Consider the following 22,944-nt stretch of genomic DNA (forward strand, 5'->3'; position numbering starts at 1 on the left):
CTGTCGGAGTTTGTCTTGGTTGGGAATGGTCTTTGCGCTTGTTTGTTGATGCCTTCTCCCTCCTCTTGACAACCTGAGAGTGCTGAAAATGTGAGGCATGTGAGTCTCTCACAATGAAAAGCAGAGTGATGTAAGAATGGTGCGCGTGTGTGAGAGAGAGATGAATTCGCTAATGCCGATGTCCATAGTGCATGCATAGTGTTTTTATTGAAAACATTATTGAAGCTATTATCATTATTTGCCATTTAAATTCATTGCAGTGGCTAAGTTTAAGTATTATAGCTATTCTGATAATATTTATTGTTATAATTGTAATTAACAGGAATTCTTAAAACACTAAAAGCTGGCAAATCCCATAAAAGTACACTGTAACTACTACTTTGTACAATGTAGTAGTAAAATTGTCTTAGATTTGTATTCAAAAAGGGCAATGCTACATGCTGTGACATGCTATGCACTACCATTTAGTGTATAAATTTTAAAAGTGTACTCATTGTATCATCACTCAGTGTATCATCTCAAAAGGAACATTAGCATATTTTCCTTAACCAGAAGTTTAAGCCTTTTCCTAGCCAATGGCAGATGATGTGAAACACACATAATACCAAAGCGCTAGTTTCAGTAGAATACATTGGATTATTTTGGGCTAATTTAAAAGACTTTGTATTTGTATGAAGTCTTATCCACCAGAGAGTCGTTAGCCATCTTGAAAATTCTTCTCATCCAGCATCAGTGCCTGGTAGCCCCATCCCTCTACATACTCTGTATAAGCAAAGCTGTGATTGTTGAGTACAGGAAGTATCTAGCATGCCATACTTTGTTAAGAGCATCATCATCAGTGTGAACACACTACTCACACTATTATAACACAAAAATGCTATAGAATAGTTCATAACACACTAACTAACTAGACAGGAATGCTGTTATTTACCACAGTGAAGTGTGTGTACCTTCAGGGGTTAGGTTTCACGGGTAGATGATTTCATTGTTTTATATTTTTTGATATGTTCTCAATTGTAACAGAACATAATTAAAACATGTTTGTAATATATTCATTTCTATTCTAAAATATGTCCTATAATTAGCAAAAACTTTTCAGTTTTCATTACTCCTTTTTTTTCCTTGTTTTTTTTTTCTTATTTTCTAACGAAGGTACAGTCAATCCTTTAAACTATGTAAATGAGCACATTTTTTCATTTTTCAAAACCCGAGCAATGCAATGACTTCTACAATGCACAATTTGCTCATTTTCAATGAAAGCTTCGTCTTCTTCTTTTTTTTTTTTAGAAAGAAATGTTGTATGTATTACATAAATATCATTATCCCCATTATGCCATACTGTGATTTACATGAGCATCAAGTTATAGTATAGCTCGGCTCTACTCGCTAATTTTATATATGTAGTACATGTACAAATAAATATATGTATATATTTATACAAATATATATAATAATTAGGAAGAAGAACATTAGCATAGACGAGAAATGAACATGGCTAAGAGAATTTTTTTCCACAGCTAAATGAAATTTTACCCTTGCTTTTACCCTTAACCGGCTCATGCACAATGCACTGTTTAGAGGCGTTGAGATCAAATCCGTCCCCGTTCTCTGGATCCAAGTACACAGTTACTAGGAATTCATTTCCTCTGTTGAGTACTCAAGCTGTCAGAATGACCAGGATGCCTATCTCTAGTTCTTGCATGTTGCATGAGCAGATTTAGCTAAAAATTTTATACGATTTAGGTTTATGATTGCTGTAAATATTGTTGGGTTTATGTTGCTGACAGACACCTTTATTGTGTGTGTGTGTGTGTGTGTGTGTGTGCATGCATGTGTGGCTGTCTGCCCATGTCCCAGCTGCCCTAGCTTGTGGAATGGCACAGTGTTTTATTAGAATGGGGATCTGGGGGGCTCTCTTCAGACCCCTAACCCCAACACACACACACGCACACACACACACACACTTATACACACACAAGCACACAGTCTCCCCAATCCCCCCTTCACTGTTGATTGGCTGGCTACTTGAGGTGTAACCTGGGGACTGCAATATAGGCAGCAGTTCCAGTTTAAAGCTATGAGCACTGGGCTGAGAAGAGCACACACACCTCTAAACCCTCTACACCCCCCACCCCTTTCCATGCCCCTTTGCCATCAAACATACACTCATACACCCATCCCTCAGCCTGTATCTGAGTAGAAAACCCACCACAGGCTTAACTGCGATGGAATAAACCACAAATAGGTCATGTAGAGGACTTAATAATTGGAGCGTTCTTATAAACTAATAATGAATGTAAATAAATGATCTCATGCTCTTATTAATGCAGTGATGTGATTATGCTGTTATGTTGTTTGTGTATGTAGTTTCCTCTGCCTTGCTATGCAGACGGTGAGATCATGGTATACAAGAGGTTTAGCTATGATGCAGTGTGTCAGGGAGTTTAGGGAACACACACACACACACTGTGGACCGCTGCCTGGCACTAGAGTAAGCCAGAGCAGGAGGGGACATGTTTAAGTTGTTTACTTGTTTTGTTGTTGTTTTGTTCCTGCACTCTTGCTGAGCTGGAGACTCGGACGAGTTTGTGGCCTGGTGAATTCAAATCAAAACCGCTCGCCATGGGGCAGCGCAAATCTTCGGAGAAAATCAAGACATTCGAATTCATTTTATTACAACATAGGACACCGGTTTGGGCTCTGTGTGTGTCTGCGCATGTGGGTCTGCGTGGGGTTGTGTGTGTATAATGAATAGTGATGGAAGTATGCATCAGTTTGCAAATTCTCCACACTTTGCGAGATGTAGTTGTCGACGCAGGTACAAATATACGCACGCACACACACACACACACCTTCTGCTTTGTTCACGAAGCACCACGATGATCTATAAGAGGGTTTGAGAAATGAACGGGTAGATGAAGCAGAGGGACGGAAAGACAGAGACGGAGGGAGAGCGAGAGCGAGATAGAGTGAACTTCAGCAGCTTGGCACACAGGGAGATGTGGCGTCTGCTCTAAATTGAATAATTTGAGGAGTGGTGTGAGAGAAAGAACGGGAGGAGGAGAAAGAGAAAGGGAGCAAAAGAAGGAGAAGAAGGGAAAGGATCCATCGGGAACTCCGTAAACCTTGTCCTCATATCTGCCTTGCCATTCTTTAGCCCTTTACTCGCTGCTGCTGACACTGTTTTCCTTGTCCTATCTGTGACATGCAAGGAAACTGAGACTAGACAGGGACAGGCACAACATGAGAGAAGGAGGAGGGACAAAATGGACTCTGGCTCTGGCAGTGTGAGTGTAGTTTGTGCTCCCCAGATATGACAGTTGAGCAGGGGCTGTTTGGTGGCTCTACAGCTCTACTCTGCATGCTGTGTTGTTGTCACGCTTGCAGATTGCCAGATTGGGGCAGTACCTGTCACGGCTTTGACAGTGACGTACGAGCATAAGCACTGTCCCCTAGATGGCTGTAAACATTGAACACACACACACGTTTGTCTTACTAGCCTTGTAAGGACCTCTGATTGACATAATTATTAATGCAGTGTTTTATTAATGCTATGACTCCATTTAATCCTGACCACAACCTCAGTAACCAAAAAGGAAACCTGTCCTTATGGGGTTATTGGGCCAAACACACACACACACACACTACACCACACATGTTGATCTAAATATAGCTGTACATGTTGAGCTGCTACAAGGATAATGCATAATAAGTGAAAAAAATAGTTTTTAAGTCTACATAGAGCTGGAGCAGTGCTGAGAAAATATGAAATTTGTTCCTGTTGTCATTTCTTAAGTTCAGTAGTGACGGATCATGTCCCAAATACTATATACTATACCTTATGTACTCTATCGTCTAGTGTAGGGATTTTAAAATGGTAGTACCCATCTCTAATGTTGTTTAACTAACTGGAATTATAAACCAGGTCAGTGGCAACACGTATAATGTGTCACCACACATTATACTTTAAAGATAAGAATGAATTATAATGCAGTTAATTATAAATGAGTATTTTTCCTCATGTACTAAACAGCCACTGGTTCTCCCTTTGTTTTTTATTATTAAAGAATTATTAAACCAGTAGCTAACTATTGATAGAAGATAATGTTAGCATGTTCTCTGCAGCTTCTTGCTAGGTCAGGCTAATAACTCATGAACACTGAGGGGTCTGTATATAACTATTAATGATTAGTGGGTGCTCTCAACAACAACAGGAAATACATTAAAGTGATGTATTAAATAAAAAAAAAATTTTTTTTAAAAATCCAAGACGCAAATTTAGTAAAATGAACTCTAGTTGTGTTTCATAGTCGCTCGGGAATAATACATTTTTATAAAAAGCTGGAGAAGAATTCTATCCTGTGCCTTTAACAGTAGCATTAGTAGTGTGTGTGTGTGTGTGTGTGTGTGTGTGCTAGCGTAATGGCTTGTGTTGCATCGTGTTTGTGTGCTCAGGCTGCCTGTAGAGTTGAAGAACTCCATAATCACTCTGTACATTATGTGAGAGGATGATCTCTAATGATCTCTCACACAGAGAGCACACACATGCAGGGGTCCTTCATACACTCACATTCGTGCACACAGGTCGGATTTTTGCACATCTGATACACACTTCAGCTCTCACACTTGCTCACATGCGCACGACACACAGACACGGGGCCTTACACTTCTCCTACACTGCTTCTCACTCTAACACACATGTACAGGAGCACAGGCATACCCGCGGCTAGGGATCTCGCACCTTTCCACTCAACAACCAGCATCTGCCGGAATGTTCTAAGAAATCAATCTCTCTCTCTCTCTCTCTCTCTTTCTCTCTTTCTCTCTCTCTCACTCATACTTTAGAAATGTGCTATAGTCAGACTGGCCCGTTCCTTGGAGATGTTCGGGTATGTCGTATCCATGACACGGAAAGTGAGTGTGTGTACTCTGGTGCGTCTCTGAGCAGCGGAATGCAGTTAGCGTAGCGTAGCTTAACCTTAGCCTACCGCGGCGCTGTCACCCATGATATGGCCCGTCTGGGACCCTCAAGACTCACCGCCCCACTGAGCTCAGTACTACTACCACATCTGTGTGTGTGTGTTTGTGTGTGTATGTGTGTTTGTGTTTGTGTTTTGAGAATCAGATGGAGAGAATAAAGGATTGTGTACAAGTATGCAGAGCTGTAATGTAATGCTCCGCAGGTAGCTCTATTATTTTAGAAAGAAAAAAAGTTGCTTTAGGATTCTTGAGCATGTACTGTAAATAATGTTGCAGACTGTATTGAGCTTTCTAATAAGCTCTACTTGAAACCCCATCTAAAATCCTTTAAGGCTTCCTCAGGAGGGACAAAGTAAAGAATTTTAAGGGCACCGTTTGGAACCTTTTTCTGAGATTGTATTTGATATACGCGATTATACCATATCAGGTATGATCCTATTTGGTATATTTATCTGCCGACAAGCTTCATAATCTTAAAGGTTGATTAGATATGCACACTTCACTGTAGGCAGCCTGGATATTGAATATTGGATGTTGGTGTTTTGATGGGGAAAACTTTTGAAGCTGGTGACAGTGAGATTTTCCAAGCAAGATTCATTTGCTGGGTTTGGATTGATAAACGATTGTGACAGCACATCTTGAAAAGTCAGTAAGGTATGTGGGAGTAAATGGAGGTGGCCGTTTGTAATGCTGGTTCTTGTGAATGGCTTATGAAATGGTCTCTTCCTAACATATAAGTATAGTATAGATACTGTACATATAATCAGATCAATAGTTAGAGATGTACATCTGAATTTATGACCATCAGTAAATACTAAATGTAAGTTGTACTGAGAAAAATAATTACCTACCATTGATGCTAAATCATTGCTTTCTTCTCCTGGAAAGAATTTTTTTTATATCTGTATATTTATATTTTATCAAAAGGGTGATTTGTGCCATTTTCACATGTGGAAATTGTAGGCAGCTTTACTCCATGTCTTTCCTCGACTACATGTTGACATTTAGGAACTACCTTATTAGTCACTAGGAAATACATTTCTTAAGGTAGATCCCTAAGCTGCCTAATTTGTTCAGAATAATTGGATGATTAATGGCCTGAAAATGGGCTCTCAATAGACAAGTGTGGGACAGAGGCGCTGGCGTCTATATGTGCAGGTGTTTGATATTGTGTCGAGGCTTGTGCGTTCGAGGGCAGTGTGTGCCTGTGTGAGATGAGCCTGCTCGGCGGTAACCATGTGCAGCAGTAGGTCAGTTCCTTTGTGTCAAACAAGTCAGAGGGAGAAAAAATGATGTCTGATTTCACCTGGGCGATCTGATCCGCTGTTATTTTTGCACACAAAAGGAATGGCTTAGCAACTCTGAGTGTGTGGTGTTTGAGATGTAGAGCAGAGCGTATCAGTCGCATGTGAGTGACTCGTGTGTGAATCCAGTCCTGGCGTTATTAAATGGTTGCAATAGGGGCAGGAAGAAGTCCCCTAGGGGTGGTGTGCAATGCGCAGGTTGTGGTGCACTGTAGTGAAACAGGACACTGCCGCAGAGAAAGGGTGAACAGGGACAGGGACATGGACAGGCCCTGGCAGGGTGCAGGCTTCCTGTGTAAGTATTAGGTTATATGTGTATGTGTGTGTGAAGTGAGGGAATCCAGGGGCAGGGCAGGGGTCCGTTTATTTGTAGCCTACTCCCAAGTGAGTTTCCTGTCTCTGGGAGGTGAGAGCTGAGAGCATATGAAGCTTTAAGACAGCCCATCTGTTAGTCTCCGGCCCTTGGAAGACTGTCAAACCGGTCTAAAAATAAGCCACACTAAAGTGCACCAAGCGGCAAAGGTGATTTTTCATTTTGTGTTAAAAACGGAGCAAAGAGGGACAGGCCTGTGTCCTGAGAGCAAAGCTACACACACTGCTCTCTCCCCCACCTCCCTTTCTCTCTCTCCTGCCAGCCTTAGTGTTTCCTCTTCCTGTTTCTGCCCAGTCCCTAATCCATAGCTATTAAGTGCTTCTTGAATCATAGAGAATGTATGTGTGTGTTTAAATATGTGCTAAAAGAAAACTCCAGAGATGATCTGCTTGTACTGAATACGTGAGCAGCACAGACAACAATTTAACTTTTTCCTGTACCGAGAACGAAAAATGTGTGTGTGTAAAACTTACTTAGAATGGTAGTCTAAGGGCAGTTGTTGGGGCAGTAAATTAATGTGCAATATATATTTCTTTAGAATGTTTTGAATAGAATTTCTTAGTCAAAGGAAATCTGTAGAATTCATCCTTATAATCAGAGTTTTGTGATTGTGTATTAAGTTGTGTGGGTTTGATAGCGCACTGTCCCCACGAACGAAACCTGCAGGAAGCTGTAGGAAGCAAGTAACCAGAATCACTGTATTTTTTCTCGTGCATTTCCCAAGTATTTGGAGAATAGATATTTAGACTTCCTTTATATATAGACTTTCTTTAATGTCAATCTCATTCTAAGACATCTCAATTTATGAAAGATTCTATTCATTATTAAATCTACTTAATAAGACACAAAATCCATAAATTTTGTAATCAACAGTGTTTGCATAATTATTTACAAATAAGACCACATCAGATTTGTGATTGTATAAAAGTATTTACCCCTGCTCTATGAAATGCTATGAATTAGTTCTTTTGTAAAGAGACATGGCTACAACGTCAACGGTTTTGACTGAATAATGAAAAATTATGTATCATTAGCATTTATATTGTCACTAGCTGGCTTTAAGGGTCTGAGTTTGTTGCTCTGTTGTGCCCCCTAGTGGAATAACAGAGACTAGCTTGATTTATTTCCCCAAATATTTCAATTGAATTGCACTAAAATCCAGAACAATATTCATTTAGAACATGGAATTTATTTGGTAGGCCAGATTACAACAACCCACGGGTCATTTGTTTGACACTCCTCCCCTGAGACATGAGTTTTATAGTTGGAGTTTTATTTTTGTGCTATGTAATGTTCTGCATGTTAAACATTTATTGATGGAAATGAATAACTGCCGTAAGACTTGCATTACAAGTGAGTTTTGAGAAAACAGTGTTTGTTTTTTTCCTCAGCAAAAGGAAATGTGTGGTGTTTCCTGTTTCTGGTGTCTGATATACATTACAGATACTGCAGATAAGGATTAGATTATAGATGGATGTTGGTTAGGTTACTTGATAATAAATGTTTTTTTTGTGACCACTGTTGGTCATAGCATACTGTGTGTGACATAGTATTGTCAGTACTGTGTGTAAAGTCCAGTAACCGACCCAGTTTACTAACTGGACACCAACCACAATGCCAGCGTCTCCTCATACGATCATGACAGTGCATCCAGCATACTGGTAGCATTTTCTGCCTCTTTCTCTCTCTTACTCTGTTTGTACAAAGCTAGCCAACACATTACAGTCTCTCCAATAGAGCACCGTCCCCAGGGGGCACCCCAGAGCCGGGAGTCGGGGGCCCTGCAGTATATACACACACACACAGAGGCCTGATTGAAAGTGACATGACAGCAGCTCCGGTCCGGCTGCGTGCACATGCTCATATGTGAAAAGAGGCAGTGTTGGGAAACGCAGATTTGATTTTCCTTTATCTCTCACTCCCCCCCCCCTCTCTCTCTCCCTTCGTCTTCCTCTCTTCTCGTCTCCCTCTCTCCTCCTCCCCCTTAGCGGGCGCAGCAGTCTGGCGGTCTCTGCATTAGTAATGGGACTGGGCCATATTTCCCAGGAGTGTGCAGCTCCGCAGGATTTAGCCTCTCTTTTATAACCAGTTTAGGAAAACAATGACAGCGTAGATATTGACTGAGCTCCGAAGGGCTGTTCTGCCAAGCGCACAGCCACCCCCCAGTTCTTGCAATGAGCAGGGGGGAAGAGAAGAGAGGAGAAGGCTGCTGTTCTACCTGGTGCGCTTCCCCCCTGCTGGAGCGCAGCAGTGGCCACGCTGAGGACTCGGTGCAGGTGTAGTGTGGCTGTGTGCAGCCGTGCAGGACTGCCGAGATTCTTGTGAAGACACAGGCAGGACGTAGCTCCGGATTAAAGGGATATTCTGTTGTTTTTTCAACTTAATATCTGTGTACTATATTTGAGCATATGGGCGATTACCTCAGGCAAGAGAAAAAAGCTGAGAAAGTTATTGGGGCAGTTGTTGCATAAACAGGTTCTCTGTTGTTTTCTCAGTACAAGGAAACATAAAACTTTTGTTTTATTTGCTACACCTTTGTGAGAATTGCTACAGATTACATAGAAATGATGGAAGATTCCTTTAATACCATGCATTGTGACGCTGTTGCACCGGATGGTTTTGTTGAGGCAGAAATGTCTTTATATGTGCGTAGGATCAGAATTGTTTTAGAAGAGTACTATAGTCCACTTTTTCCATAATGTTTAACTACCCTTTTTCTCTCTTCCTCTCTCCCTCTCTTTCTGTCTCTCTGAGAATATATCAATTACAGCTGCATAGCACTGATGTCATACTGCGAGTCATTATCAAATTCAGAGACACACACTATTCTAGTGATCGATCGCCTGCGGCTTGATCAATACCGCTGCCCCCCCGACAAGGCACTCGGATGAAGAGCGCAAACTGCGACCCGCCTGAAAACGTGTGTGTTCCAACACACTGATTAACTAATTTAAACAAGTGTTGCTGGCACGATCGCCTCTGCATCAGCCGCAAAAAAAGCCTGGACACGGGCAGGCATGGTGTTTGATACGGATATGTGTGTTGTCTGTTCGCTGTAGCTTGCTGCTGAGTAGCTCTGTGTAGTTTCTGTTTCAGATGATCATAGTGTACGGCTGTGTGTGTTGGTGCATAGTGTTAAGTGTGTAGCATCTCAGCGGCGTATACATTTATGTCAGTGTGTGTGTGTGTGTGTGTGTTGTTTGTTTCCTCAGCTCCCTCCACTCGTACTGTGCAGTTTCCATCAGGCCACTGCAGTTGCGGTGTAACCCTGGGCTCCAGGGAGCCTCACTGCCTCTCAATCCCTCCTCCTGCAAATCAATAGAGCTCCACACAACCCACTGCACCTGGGGGAGAAACACACATACACACACACAGTCACACTATGTGCATAAGATTCACAAAACCACGTATGCAGGAAAACATATAATAATTCCTCAGAATGTGATCATTACTCACAGCATGACACTCTCCTACTGCAACAAATAACTAGTGTTTCTCACAAAACACACACTTGGAATTGCATTGTATGTAGACGTATATAAGTATGCACTTTACCACAATCTAGTATTCTTTTCCTCCATTATTATCTTTCATCACTCCACAATCAAACTTCTCTCTCTCTCTCATACACACACACACACACACATATATATCATTTTCACACATGTCAGAACCTGATGATAAACCCTCAGCAGTTTAGTTACAATGGACTACTACTGTTCTGGAGTCTGGTTAGAAAGACAGGACTTGACGATAGGATGGTTTATTTTTGTGCAAGATGCTGCAGTCCTTCGGGGTTTTTTTTTTGGTCTCCCCCTGCCCCTCGTCATTGCCCGTCGTGAGGGAATGCAGACTGAGTTAGAAGCAACGCTGACCTCTGCTGCAAGGGGACGGTAGTGCAGGCGAAGAGACACGACGCTGAAAAGTGGTTTGCTCTCATAATGGGGTCAGTGGCTCCCAGAGAGATGCGGCTCCTCGCTGGAGAGGGCCCCCTCCCTCCATCTTGTCCTCTCTTCTCTGCTCTCCTCTAAGCAGGAGGGGCAGGAGATCAGAAAGAAAATAAGAAAGAATGAATGAAAGAAAGACCAAGTGGTTTGAAACACTTCTCAGTCTGTTGTTTAAGACTCAGTGGCTTGGCCTTCTCCTGAAACCACATGGCCCTTGTGCCAGCAGTCATTTACAAAAATATGTACCCTCAGATAAGAGGCATAAATGAGAATAAGTGTGGACAGAAAACGATGTTTAATCCTTCATGGTTTAATTTTTTTCTCCTGGTTGATATTTCCACGTCACAGTGCAATAACGCAAATCTCTCTCTCACTCTTTCTCTCTTCTCTCTCTCTCTGTCTCTCTCTCTCTCTCTCTCTCTCTCAGAGAGATTAATCTTGTAAAGCAGCTTTGAGAGGGAAATGTGGATGAATGTCCATTCTTCACTGGGAATTGGCTTTATAGCGCAGACAGAAACACATAGCAAAAGCAGCTGGAGAGAAACACACAGTCCGCTGCACCCCTGCACTTCCTTGCCCCTATTAGAACTAAATGCTTTACTGATCCACTGCTGAACTTGTGCACCGTTTTATAAAGAGTTTGTTCACGTTGTGTGTTTTTGCTCATTTTGCCGTGTTTCATTAGCTTTGGCATGTGCTCACCTTTGTGCATATTTTAATCGTAGCACAAATGCGGTCCACCAGAGGTGTTTCGTCATGATTATAAATTTATATGCTGCGCTCAAGGGCCCATAAAATGTGGGTTTCATAAGGTATTGAGATGATGCTCTAAAATATTCATAAATGTGAATAAAAAAAAAATAAGAGAGCTGAATAAACAACGCTGTTTGCGGTTGCCACATACGAGAGGAACTTTAAAGCAAATGTTAAATAAATATAATATGAGAAATATATAATATATAGTGTGTTGTTTTTTCAGCATTCTGAGAAATAGGAATAAAGAATGTGTGTGTATTTAAAGATACTCGATGTGTGACAAGCTTTGCATAATATGAAAGGCAGGGGGAAAAAAAAGAAAGAAAAGAGAGTGAAGAAAAGAAAGAGAGATAGGCATGTGGCTAGAGAGCAGGTACTCCCTTATCAAAGAGGGGGTGCTGGCCCTAAGATGGACAGAGAAGCCTGGCGGGTGGCTAGAAAGAGAGATGGATGGAGGGAGGGGGTGGCGATGTGGGCACGTAGCTTATTATTTCTCTCCTCATGGGTTCTCTTCTCTTCCTGTGCAGAACCACACACTGAGCCAGCACGCGCAGTGAGCCCGAGCCCCGCAGGACTCCCGGTTCAGCCCGGAACCCCAACCCAGGCCCGGTGGGGGACGCCCATTTCAACATCACAGCCAATCAAAGTGTCATTTGCTACTCACATGTAAAACTCTAACGATTCCACCACCAGGCGCAGCTATTACGAACGGTGGGGAACGAATATTAATGGGATATGCTATTAAAAAAAGAAAAGGAGAAAGGGGGGGGAGGAGATGAAGGAGAAGAGAAAAAGGTATTCTACGTGCAGTATTTTTTATCATCCCTGCTTCCCATTTGTGCATTTTAATTTTTTTTTATGATTTTCTTTTTTCAAACAAAAGAAAAAATGGAAAAAAGAAACTCCATCTGTCTATGATTTTAGTCTCTAGAAACGCTTCACTTACCATGTCCTCTGTTGCTTATTGTATACAACTTCATTGGTGCCATTCTTTGTTTTTGTTTTCCTTTAATGCATTTCTTTTTTCCCCCTTTTGCTTTTTGTACCTTTTATTTCTTGCAGTAAATAGGTACTTGTGCTGTGTTGTGAATGCTTGCCAGTCGTAATATCTTTTTTTTCTCCTTTCTATTATTATTGTTATATATTTTCTTTTTTTTCTAATTACAGTTTAAAAAAAGACAAAAAACATAAATTGACAAAAACATAATGGTTTTGATGGAATTTTGCAGTTCATGGGCCTTATGGTTGTTGTAAAAATGAATATCATTGATTTTCAGTTCAACTGGATGATGTCTGCTTTTTAAATGTGAATTAACCAGATTGCAATAAAACTAGTACAGTTGAAAATAAACAAATAAATGAATCATGAATAAAGGGAATACACTGCGTCTTGTGTGTCTTTTCACAAACCACAGAGCGGATTTGACGCTGCAGCTCTGCAGTCTAATGCCTCAGCTGCTCTTTCTCTCTCTCTCTCTCTCTCTCTCTCCTCGAGGGTTTCTTCTGTTCTCCGCTCCAAGCTCCCAATCTCGTCTGCTTTCTCTTTTTCGTGCTTAGACACTTTAGAGTCTTATATAGTTCATGCTAAATAAAGAACGTCTTATGGAGCAGGAGAACAGACGAGACGTCAAGCACGTGACCCGTGTACGCTGAGATGAATGGTCTAATGAATTAACAGTATAAAGTGTGAGAATTGCAGCAAGCTTGCCGAACACCACTCACTGTGTATTTAAAAAATAAAAAATAAAATAGACATGGGTATCACATGTCTGAATCAGTGTGGAGGATAATAAAAAGTTATTATATTTTGGAGAGAGAATTGATTAAAAAGCCTAAATGTGTTTAGGGGGGGAAAGAGTATTTTCATTTAATTCATTCATTTATGTAGCAGATGCTTTTATTGAAAGTGAATTATAAATGAGGAAATACAAAGAAAGTGATATATCAAGCAGAGGACAGTACAAGCAGTGCTAGCACACACGATTCAAAAATAAGCGTTAGAGGAGGAAGAGTAGAGATGCAAGTGCAGATTCTTATTAAAACTAAAAGAACATTTTACACTCTAAGATGTCTTAAGAAGTCTTTATCTTTCTTACATACATTACAGCAGTGTAAAGATAGAAAATTCTTTCTATACACCCACACACACACACAAATGTAATATATATATATATAGATATATATATATATATATATATATATATATATATATATATATATATATATTTGTTGTGTATGTGTCTGTATCTTGTAACTGACTGTAAGCTGCTGTAACACAAGAATTTCCTTCATGGGATGAATAAAGTCTATCTAATAAATCTATCTATCTATCTATCTATCTATCTATCTATCTATCTATCTATCTATCTATCTATCTATCTATCTATCTATCTATCTATCTATCTATCTATCTATCTATCACTCTTTTGGAAAGTAGAAAGTATTAAACATGTCATTTGTAATTCATTTGTAGTATCTGTGATCATTTTATTCGTGGTAATTGTGTATATGACTGTATATTTCTATGGCTGAGAAAATACTGTTTACGCATAACTGACATTATTAACGAATTACAAGCCATGAACCTCACAATTAAACACAACATAAACTTAAGGAACACTGCAAAACTGCATTCATTTTATAATAAATGAAAAGAAGTCACATGCATAAACTAATGTCCATGCTATCAATGAGTAAAATTAAAGCCATAAGAAAAATTATGAACAGCTTAATGATTGTTTAATGACAAAATTCAGAACTGAGGCTAAAAACAGCACGTTCTTCTATGTACACCTTGAGACCAGAGTTCTGTACGTTTCAGCATTTAGGTCCATGCTGTAGTTAGATTTTTGCTTATTTAAGTAATATTTTTGGTATTGTAGTTATAGATCAAATAAACATTAAACAAACAAGTAAACAAACGTAAGCTTCAATTCATTATATTCACAATATGTTCATGTTACATAATACAGTATATAATTAGTTAAGGGAATCTTAATGTAAAGCATTACCTTATTATTAAACCTGCTCTAGTACCATGGAATAATTAGTGAACATTAAATGAGTGTTAAGTAAATAAAACATTTCTATTGTAATAGTTATTTAATAATTATTAAAATGCAGTAAAGCAAGAGGTTGAAGTAACAGATCAGAAACTGCATGGTGACCAAATATTAAATACAATCCCTCAAAAAAAAAAATATATATAGAGTTGCCACAATTCATCCAGATTTTTTTTTACTTCATAGCAAATAAACAAATCACAGATTTAATACAAAAATAATTTATTTTAATAGCTGAAAGTTCTGGCTACATGATACCTACAGTCAAGGTCATAGGTTTACATTCTCCATGCAAAATTATTATTATTATTATTATTATTATTATTATTATTATTATTGTTGTTGTTGTTGTTGTTGTTGTTGTTGTTGTTGTTGTTATTGTTATCTTATTTTTTTCCATCTAGTACTCTCAGAAGCATAAAATATTTGCATGCTTCCAAGAAGACAAAATAATAACAACGTTCAAAAGTTTACACCCCCCTGGCTCATGTATCATGTTGCCTTCTTGAGCATCAGTGATCAAAATGTTTGCACTATTAGTAATAGTTGTGTACGAGTCCTTCAGTTGTCCTCAGTGTGAAAAGATGGGTCTAAACACCACATAGCATCTATTGGAGAGGGGTCAATTATGCAGAAGAGGTTGGAAAAGCATAACATGCGCAGGAGGATTTTTCTGAAGAACTGTGGGCAGTTTAAGTGCTCAGGACAAACAAGGGACTCATGAAGACCTCTCAAAAAAACATAAAAACAGTCACTGAACACACAGTATTAAAAATCAAGTACAGAATGTCAAATTTTGAACTGGTTCATTTGTGTAAATTCAGTTATTATTGTGTCTTCATGTAAACCTCTGTTATTTTATTCAAGACTTTATTCAAAACCTGAAATTTTTATGATCCTTTTATTGTTTTTTTCACAGATTCTGCAAGGTGAATGTAAAGATATGACGTCAGCTGTACCTCAAACAAATGGAATTAAATCATTTTATTTAATGGTATTTTTTTTTTCCAGATCAAGAAAACTAAAAACGCAGATGAGTCTGCAGTTAGCAAAGACAGCTGTTAGACAAGACTAGCTGAAAGGAAACGTCAATGTCAAGAAATGTCAATGGACACAATGGAAAGGATTATAAAACTCCTACAAGAAAGTAATCCAAGATGGAGTGTGGAAACCGATGTTCCCAGTCAGCTGTGTCTCACATCTGGTGCAAGTATAACCAAAATCAAGTCAAGTCAAGAAGCTTTCATTGGCATTTCAATCACGTATAGCTGACGCAATACACAGTGAAATGAGACCATGCTTCTCCAAGAAACAGAAAATACAAAAAAACAACACAAAACAGTACAGGACACCGAAAAAATTGTGCAAACTAGAGGAACTGTAAACCAGTGGTTTCTTATAACATGTTTATAAGCATGTTTGTAAACATATACATATAGCAGCAGTAGGTGACAGTTTTAAGTGTGCAAAAATTGCAGTAGCAGCAATTAAATAAGTGAATGAGAAAATAAGAAGGTTATGAAAGAAAATGGAAGAAAATGTTAAAGGGTCACAGGACAGAAAACTAATACTAACTAAAAACTTAAAAAAACTAAAAAACTAAACTAAAAAATATGCCTTGAAAAGAGAAAATACACAAAAACCAATGGGGGAAATCAGGAGTCGGTGAATGTGACAGAAGTGTAATTAATCAGCTGAATGAAATCAGATGTACATACAGAAAAGCCTAGCAAACAAAGCGAAAAACACTAAAAACGAAAAAGGTTGCGGTCTGCTAAAGAGAAGCAATCATGGATTGTGGATGATGGGATGAAAGTGATATTCAGTAATGAGTCACGAATCTGCATTGGCCAAGGAGATGAAGCTGGAACTTGTGTCTGGTGCTGTTTTAATGAAACGTATCCAGACAACTGCATGCAGAAAATAATCCCCCCTCATTTATGATATGGGGTTGAGTGTCAGCTAAAAGAGCAGGGGAGATTACGGTCATTACCTTAACAGTCATTGCACAGGTGTACATTGGACACTTTTCTCATCCCATCTTCAGAAAATAGGTCTGGTGAAGATGAAGACATTTTTCATTATGATAAAGCATCATATCACAGTGCAAAGTTTTTCCTCAGGAAAGTCATAGCAACTCAACGACACAGCCAGCAAGCAGTCCAGATTTCAATCCCACTGAAAATTTATGGTGGAAATTTTAAAACACTGGTCCATGACAAGCTCCAGCCTGTGAAGCTGATCTGACAGTCACTATTAGAGAAGGTTGGAATCAGCTTGTTGGAGAATATTATTTCTGTCTAGTGAAGTCCGTGCATCAAAGAATTCAGGCCACCATAAAAGCCTGAGGAGCAGCAAAGCACTCATTTTTTTCCTCAACACTGAGTGCTTCTATATTTTTTCCACTCTGCTTGATTTGGACGTTACAAAATCTGCAAATAATTAAAATTATTTAATTTTTTATTTCTTTGCAGAGACCAGAATGTTCAGGTATTAAACAAAAAAAAATGATTTTGTGTTATATCTGTGATTAGTTTGCTATAAAATAAAAAATCTGTGTGAACATTTGTGTGTATTTTAAGCATGTGTAAAAAAAAAAAAAAAATGTCCTATGTCTCACTTTTTGTAAAATGAAAATTAGAAAATTGTTTAGAGATCTGTTTTACTGAGCAAAATCTACCCATATACCCATCTAATTTATCCTACACAGGGTCACTGGGAACCTGGAGCCTATTACAGGGGAGTCGGGGCAAAAGGCAGGGTGCCAACCCATCACAAGGCACAATCTTGCACACACACGCACACACCAAGGACAATTTTGTGATGCCTCTTTGGAGAGGGCAAGGAAACCCCTGAAGCATCTCCACACACACAGGGGCAGAGGCAGGACTCAACCCCCAACCCTGGAAGTGCGAGGCATATGTGCTAACCACTGTGCCCCTCACTGAGTACTATAATAAATGTAATTATTTAAGTTAAATTTAAAGTGTAAAAGCAGATACATTAGCTCTACACTCATTGGTCAAGTTCTAGTCTAAATCCCTGTTAGGGATTTGCTTACTTTGCTTATTGAAAGTCACTTATACATTGACCTGAACCACCTTTTTTAGTTCACTGCTAGATGGCTGCATTCTGAACACAGATTTTTAAGAATGATATTAAACTGGCTGATTAACGCTACAGGAGGTTTGGGAAATTTCTTTCTCCATGGTAGATAAATGGTACTGCAGGGTATATGTGGAAGAACATTTCCTAAAATGGACCAGGTGGCAGATCTCAACTGGGTTCTGATACAAATTCCACAACAAGGATTAATCAGCTTATTAACATCTATCATTCAATAATTTCTGTAAAAATTAGAAATTAGAGAACAAATGGAGGCCATATCTGTTTAGGAATTCTGTCAGTCCTGAATCCTTTTTCCTCTAATAGTGTGAGATCAGACACTCTCTGCTCTCTCCTGTGGCTGTCACTCCTGCCTGTCACAGTGGAGTCTGACTTTTTGTGGCTTAAACCTGGGGTGTGATGAGGATTGACATATCTGAACTGGCATATGATGTATATACACAAAAATACCACCCAAAACATCTACAGAGCACTGACTGTGAATTACTACTACTGCTGTTACTATTATTATTATTATCAGCAGCTCAGGAATAATACATTATAATGTATGTATTCTATGCACTGTAATCATACACAAGCAGCTTTAAACATGCTTGTGATTAAAGCAATAAAATTGGTATAACAATAAAACAGGAACCAAAGCCAGAGTTTCACTCTGTAAATCCAATATATTAATGTTAAGGTACATGACATGACAAATATAAGGAATGATCAGACAGTTTGTTCCATATACTGTAGGCCTAGGACTGAAATGTTCCTAACATTTCGTCAGACTTAAAGGTATCACCATTTAGATTTCATGAAATTAAAAACAACTGAACAGAAACTACATATAACTTGTATAAATGTACATTCAACAGCTGAATGCTAATTCAAAACGCCCATCATTTCTCACATTTTTGGTGCTTTCAGAAGGAAAACAAATACAAATATGATTTTTTTTTAGGCTGAATGTCAAAGCAGTCTAATTTATCTTCAAATACCTTTCCAGTAACATGAGGTATGTTTCATGTTATGTCACATGCCATTTTGTATAAATAAAATAAAAGAAATATAAGAATAATCCCTTAATCTAGTCTCATAATAAAAAAAAATATAATGCTCTAGAGATCTACTTCTCATCACTACATGACCTACCAAAATAATGCACTGAGGTTTTGGAAATATTGTATACATGTTTTAATCAATTCAGAGGGATCTCATCATTTTCAAAATTAGATTAATAAAAATGTCTAATAAAAATGTGCTACTGTGTCTAATCTCTAATCGTTTTATCACGCCATTTATAATTCACACGATTTAGGCTGGATATGTTAAAGATTTTATTGAATTTCAACATTACTTTGAAATACATCTTACACAGTAAGCATGAATACTAAAGTAATTCGAGTTAGAATGATGCAATGACACTTACTGCTTCAGCATACCAAGATATTTTGGACAATTTCATGCTCCCAATTTTGTGGGAAGAGTTTGGGGATGACCCCTTCCTGTTCCAACATGACTGTACACCAGTGCACAAAGCAAGGTTCATAAAGACATGGATGAGCGAGTTTGGTGTGAAGGAGTCCTGACTTCAACCCCATAGAACACCTTTGGGATGAATTAGAGCGGAGACTGTGAGCCAGGCCTTCTCGTCCAACATCCTCACAAATGTGCTTCTAGAGGAATGGTCAAAAATTCCCATAAACACACTCCTAAACCTTGTGGAAAGCCTGATCAGAAGAGTTGAAGCTGTTATAGCTGCAAAGGGCGGATCAACTCCATATCAAATTCATATGCATGTTAAAGCAGACGTCCAGTTTTGGCCTGGCTCGCAGTCACCTCTCTAATTCTAGTTCTATTAGGGTTGAGGTCAAGACTCTGTACAGGCCAGTCAAGTTCCTCCACACCAAACTCACTCATCCATGTCTTTATGGATCTTGCTTTGTGCACTGGTGTACAGTCATGTTGGAACAGGAAGGGGTCATCCCCAAACTGTTCCCACAAAGTTGGGAATATGAAATTGTCCAAAATGTCTTGGTATGCTGAAGCATTAAGAGTTCCTTTCACTGGAATTAAGGGGCCATGCCCAACCCCTGAATTCAATGATTTGGAGGGGTGTCCCAAAACCTTTGGCAATATAGTGTAGCTATGATGGAATCACTTTTATTAATGACGATAAATATAACGTTTGTCCACAATTTTGAGTAAAATCCAACAATTTCAATCCTACCATCAAAACTGTGGACAGTTTATTACTGCATGAAGCAGGAACTTTTCTTTCTCCTAATCGATGTGTCTGATTCTCCTCCGTTCACCTGCCTCACCTCTACACACAGCGAGCTCAGTAAGGGACCCTCACAATCTTACAAACCAAAGTGAAAACGTCGAGACTGTATTGCAAGGCAGTTTAGGTGATGGTATTGATATTGTCGACAAATATAAGTTATGAAAACATGAAAAAGTTTATTTCTTAAAAAGAAAGCATGTGTACATCCTTAGCAGGCCTATAATAATGAATCGCCCATCCCGTTTTCTCCATCCTGTACAAAACCGAACCGTTCATTACAGTCCCTTAGCGTATCATACACCAGACCGTGAAGAGGGCGAAAAGTTTTCCAAAATATTCACATAATCGCTTACACACAGAGCAATATTACGAGTTGTTTTCTCCAGTCTCTATACGTCTCCAGACATCTAAAGTAAAACGCTGTAACAGAAGAAACGTGATGAAATGCACGTACGCGAGTTCATTTATGTGACGGACCGCTTGGTGCGTAGCTTATTTAGTTCCGGGTGTGTGTGTGTGCGAGTGTGTGTGTGCAGCTCCGTTAAGCTAGCCGCCGTTAGCTAGCCTACAGCCGTAGGTGTGTCACTCTACAGCAGCGTTAGATACCACCCAGCGCTTAGGTACAAAGTAGCCATTTATGCATCGTACCTGAGAAGAAGCTTGGTGACGAGGGTGAGAATGGCGGCAGCGTTACTGTCAGAGACGGAGATCCAACACCGCTCTATGGCGGAAGAGGACCCGAACGGGAACGAGCACGGCGCGGCCGCCCGCAGTAGCGCACCCCGCTGGGGACCGCAGCACGCCGGGGCCCGCCAGCTCGCCCAGCTCTACTCCCCCGGTAAGAACACACACACACACAAGCGTCATGAGATATTCACCCATAGAGTGTGTTGATCAAACCAAACCCAAAATGTTAGCAGTGATAAGGCCAGTGCAGTATTATGGTACACTTTGGGGAGTTTTGTTCAATTGAATTGTATTTATGAAGCGCTTTTAACAATGAAAATGGTCACAGAGCAGCTTGATAAATATATATTTAGCTCCCTAGTGAGGAAGCCAGAGATGACAGTGGATAGGAAAAAACCCTAAGAGGGGAAACTCCGAGAGAAACCATCATCCTCCAGTACACCTACTCTAAAGACAGATAGGGGTATGAAGTGATGAGCATGTTGTAATTAATAGTTCTTGTGTAAGCATAACAAAGTTACAGGGGCAGTACTTGGGTAAAAGTCTATCCATAATCTATTAATTAAAGAAAATGTGAGGGGGGGGGCAGTTTTCAGTCTTCTGCACTGAAAAACAAGGGACAAACAAGTACCAAGTGATAAGGAGATATATTCTGTTGCTTTCACCCTGGTACTGACCTTGCTGTTAAGTCATCTGCTTTATGATCGCAGTATACTTCAAGGAGTTGTGACCTATATCACATTACTGCTTATAAAATATGCCACTCATCTAAAACTTCAGTGTTGTTTCAGTGCAACGTTCGACAGGTTGTTAATATTCTCAGAAATACGATTTGTCACTCAACAATTTGCCCCCCCCCCTCCTTTTTTTTTTTTCAGAACATTGCGGGCATTTTTTCCCATTATGTTAACTCTGCTCCACTGTCAGGGGAAATGAGCAAAAAATATTTTAATCCATCTTTCAAATTTGAATCCACCTCAGGCTTAAAATGGATAACACGGTTCTTGCGTCACAGTGTCCTAGGATTAGCGGCGGTAGAAAAACGTCCAGAGTCGATTGTATTAGAGAAGGCAGATTTCACATTTCTCAGTCGGCTCCTGTTGCAGGCCCTCGTGTCGTGGCTGGAGCCGGGTGGCTGCTTTAAGCGCAGTTTACAAAAAAAAAAAAAAAGGTCTATTTAATTTGGAATGCTATTAGGAGTGATAATGATCACTCCATTTTGAGACTGTTCATCTCCAGGCAGTGCAACTATACAACCAGTACATCAGGCATGTGCCACAACTGGCAGGTCCTGTTAATTATTTGGGGAAAGTGTGGGGTGGGCTAGTGGAGGGCCGCTTCGCAGGGTTAATAAGTTAATGGGTAATGCGTGTCTCTGTTGATGAGAGCACTGGGGATGGAAATTTTGGATGAACGGCGTCGGTCCCCACCTCAAAACACACACACACACACACACACACACTGCACCCCCCACTGTGAGCTATTTGTTTGAGATGGTTATTTATAGAAGTGATGCACTATGTGATTAACATGGCATGCACATTCAAATTCAGTGCTGTCCTTTTTTTAGGTTGTTCATCCATTTCTCCAAGCGGTAGTGTTGGCAGGGTTAATTAAGGATGTGTTTTGGTTTGAACTGTAGGGTTTTTTAAGGCTGGGAGCTTTAAATGTTAATGGAAAAACCCACATTAAACATGTTTATTATGAAGTTTAGTAGGAGAAAGCATTTCAGCTATATATATATATATATATATATATATATATATATATATAATATAAGAGCAATAGCTTCTTTACTCATGTCCAGCGATGTTCTGCATCATGTTAATGAGCACTCGATGAGACCACAAATGTTGGCCTGAAAGTTCTACATTGCAGTGCTTTTAGCAATACGACACAGTTTAAGGCAAGGTTGCAACTTGTAACTGCTACTAATGAGGAAAAACACCCTCATCATGAAATTTCTACTTATCACCTTGTACTAATCTACCATTTCCTTCCGTATTTACGGTGTAACATCAGATGAACATATCTGTGCACACCTTCTTCTCTTTTAACTGAGTTTATAGCAGTGTTTGCTTTAGATCAGTTACTATACATACACTGTATTAGATCATTAATATTGACCATGCTTATCTCTGTTTTGAGAAGATAATCAACATCAGTCATCATTCATATAAATTTAGCCTGCTAGCTCTACAGGCTGCTGTCGGCTGTTGTAGCTGTGTCGTAATTGGAGTCCAGAGTGTTGCCTGATTGTTTTGAAATTCACTGTAGTAGAACAGCACCAATAACCACTGAGGCCTGGAGCTGACCTTTACAGGCATCCATCGTGCAAATTACTGCTAACAAGCCACCAACACAGCATCAGCTAGATCGTGATCTCCGAGATGACTAGTATGATGGTACAGGTGGCAATATTTGCATGAAATTTGAA

The 22,944-nt window shown here is 39.5% G+C and overlaps 2 protein-coding genes across 6 annotated transcripts in view; both read left to right on the forward strand.

The window, feature by feature from the left end:
* The window catches only part of znf423 (zinc finger protein 423), a 144,418-nt gene extending 131,662 nt beyond the window's left edge, over positions 1–12,756 (forward strand). For 4 of the 5 annotated variants that reach the window (XM_058387558.1, XM_058387559.1, XM_058387562.1 and 1 more), the window contains one exon: positions 11,888–12,756. In XM_058387558.1, coding sequence (XP_058243541.1) covers positions 11,888–11,917 — 30 coding nt within the window. In that variant the 3' untranslated portion in view covers positions 11,918–12,756. The remainder of the gene's footprint in view (positions 1–11,887) is intronic. The other variant, XM_058387561.1, reaches the window with a different exon arrangement.
* A 7,409-nt stretch (positions 12,757–20,165) lies between these two features.
* Positions 20,166–22,944, forward strand: part of si:ch211-212o1.2 (uncharacterized protein LOC492735 homolog) — a 31,744-nt gene continuing 28,965 nt past the window's right edge. Inside the window, exon 1 of the mRNA XM_058387208.1 lies at positions 20,166–20,658. Within this exon, the coding sequence (XP_058243191.1) occupies positions 20,499–20,658 (160 nt within the window). The 5' untranslated portion in view covers positions 20,166–20,498. The remainder of the gene's footprint in view (positions 20,659–22,944) is intronic.

The sequence above is a fragment of the Hemibagrus wyckioides genome, linkage group LG04 (assembly GCF_019097595.1).
Source record: "Hemibagrus wyckioides isolate EC202008001 linkage group LG04, SWU_Hwy_1.0, whole genome shotgun sequence".
Taxonomy (NCBI): Eukaryota; Metazoa; Chordata; class Actinopteri; order Siluriformes; family Bagridae; genus Hemibagrus; species Hemibagrus wyckioides.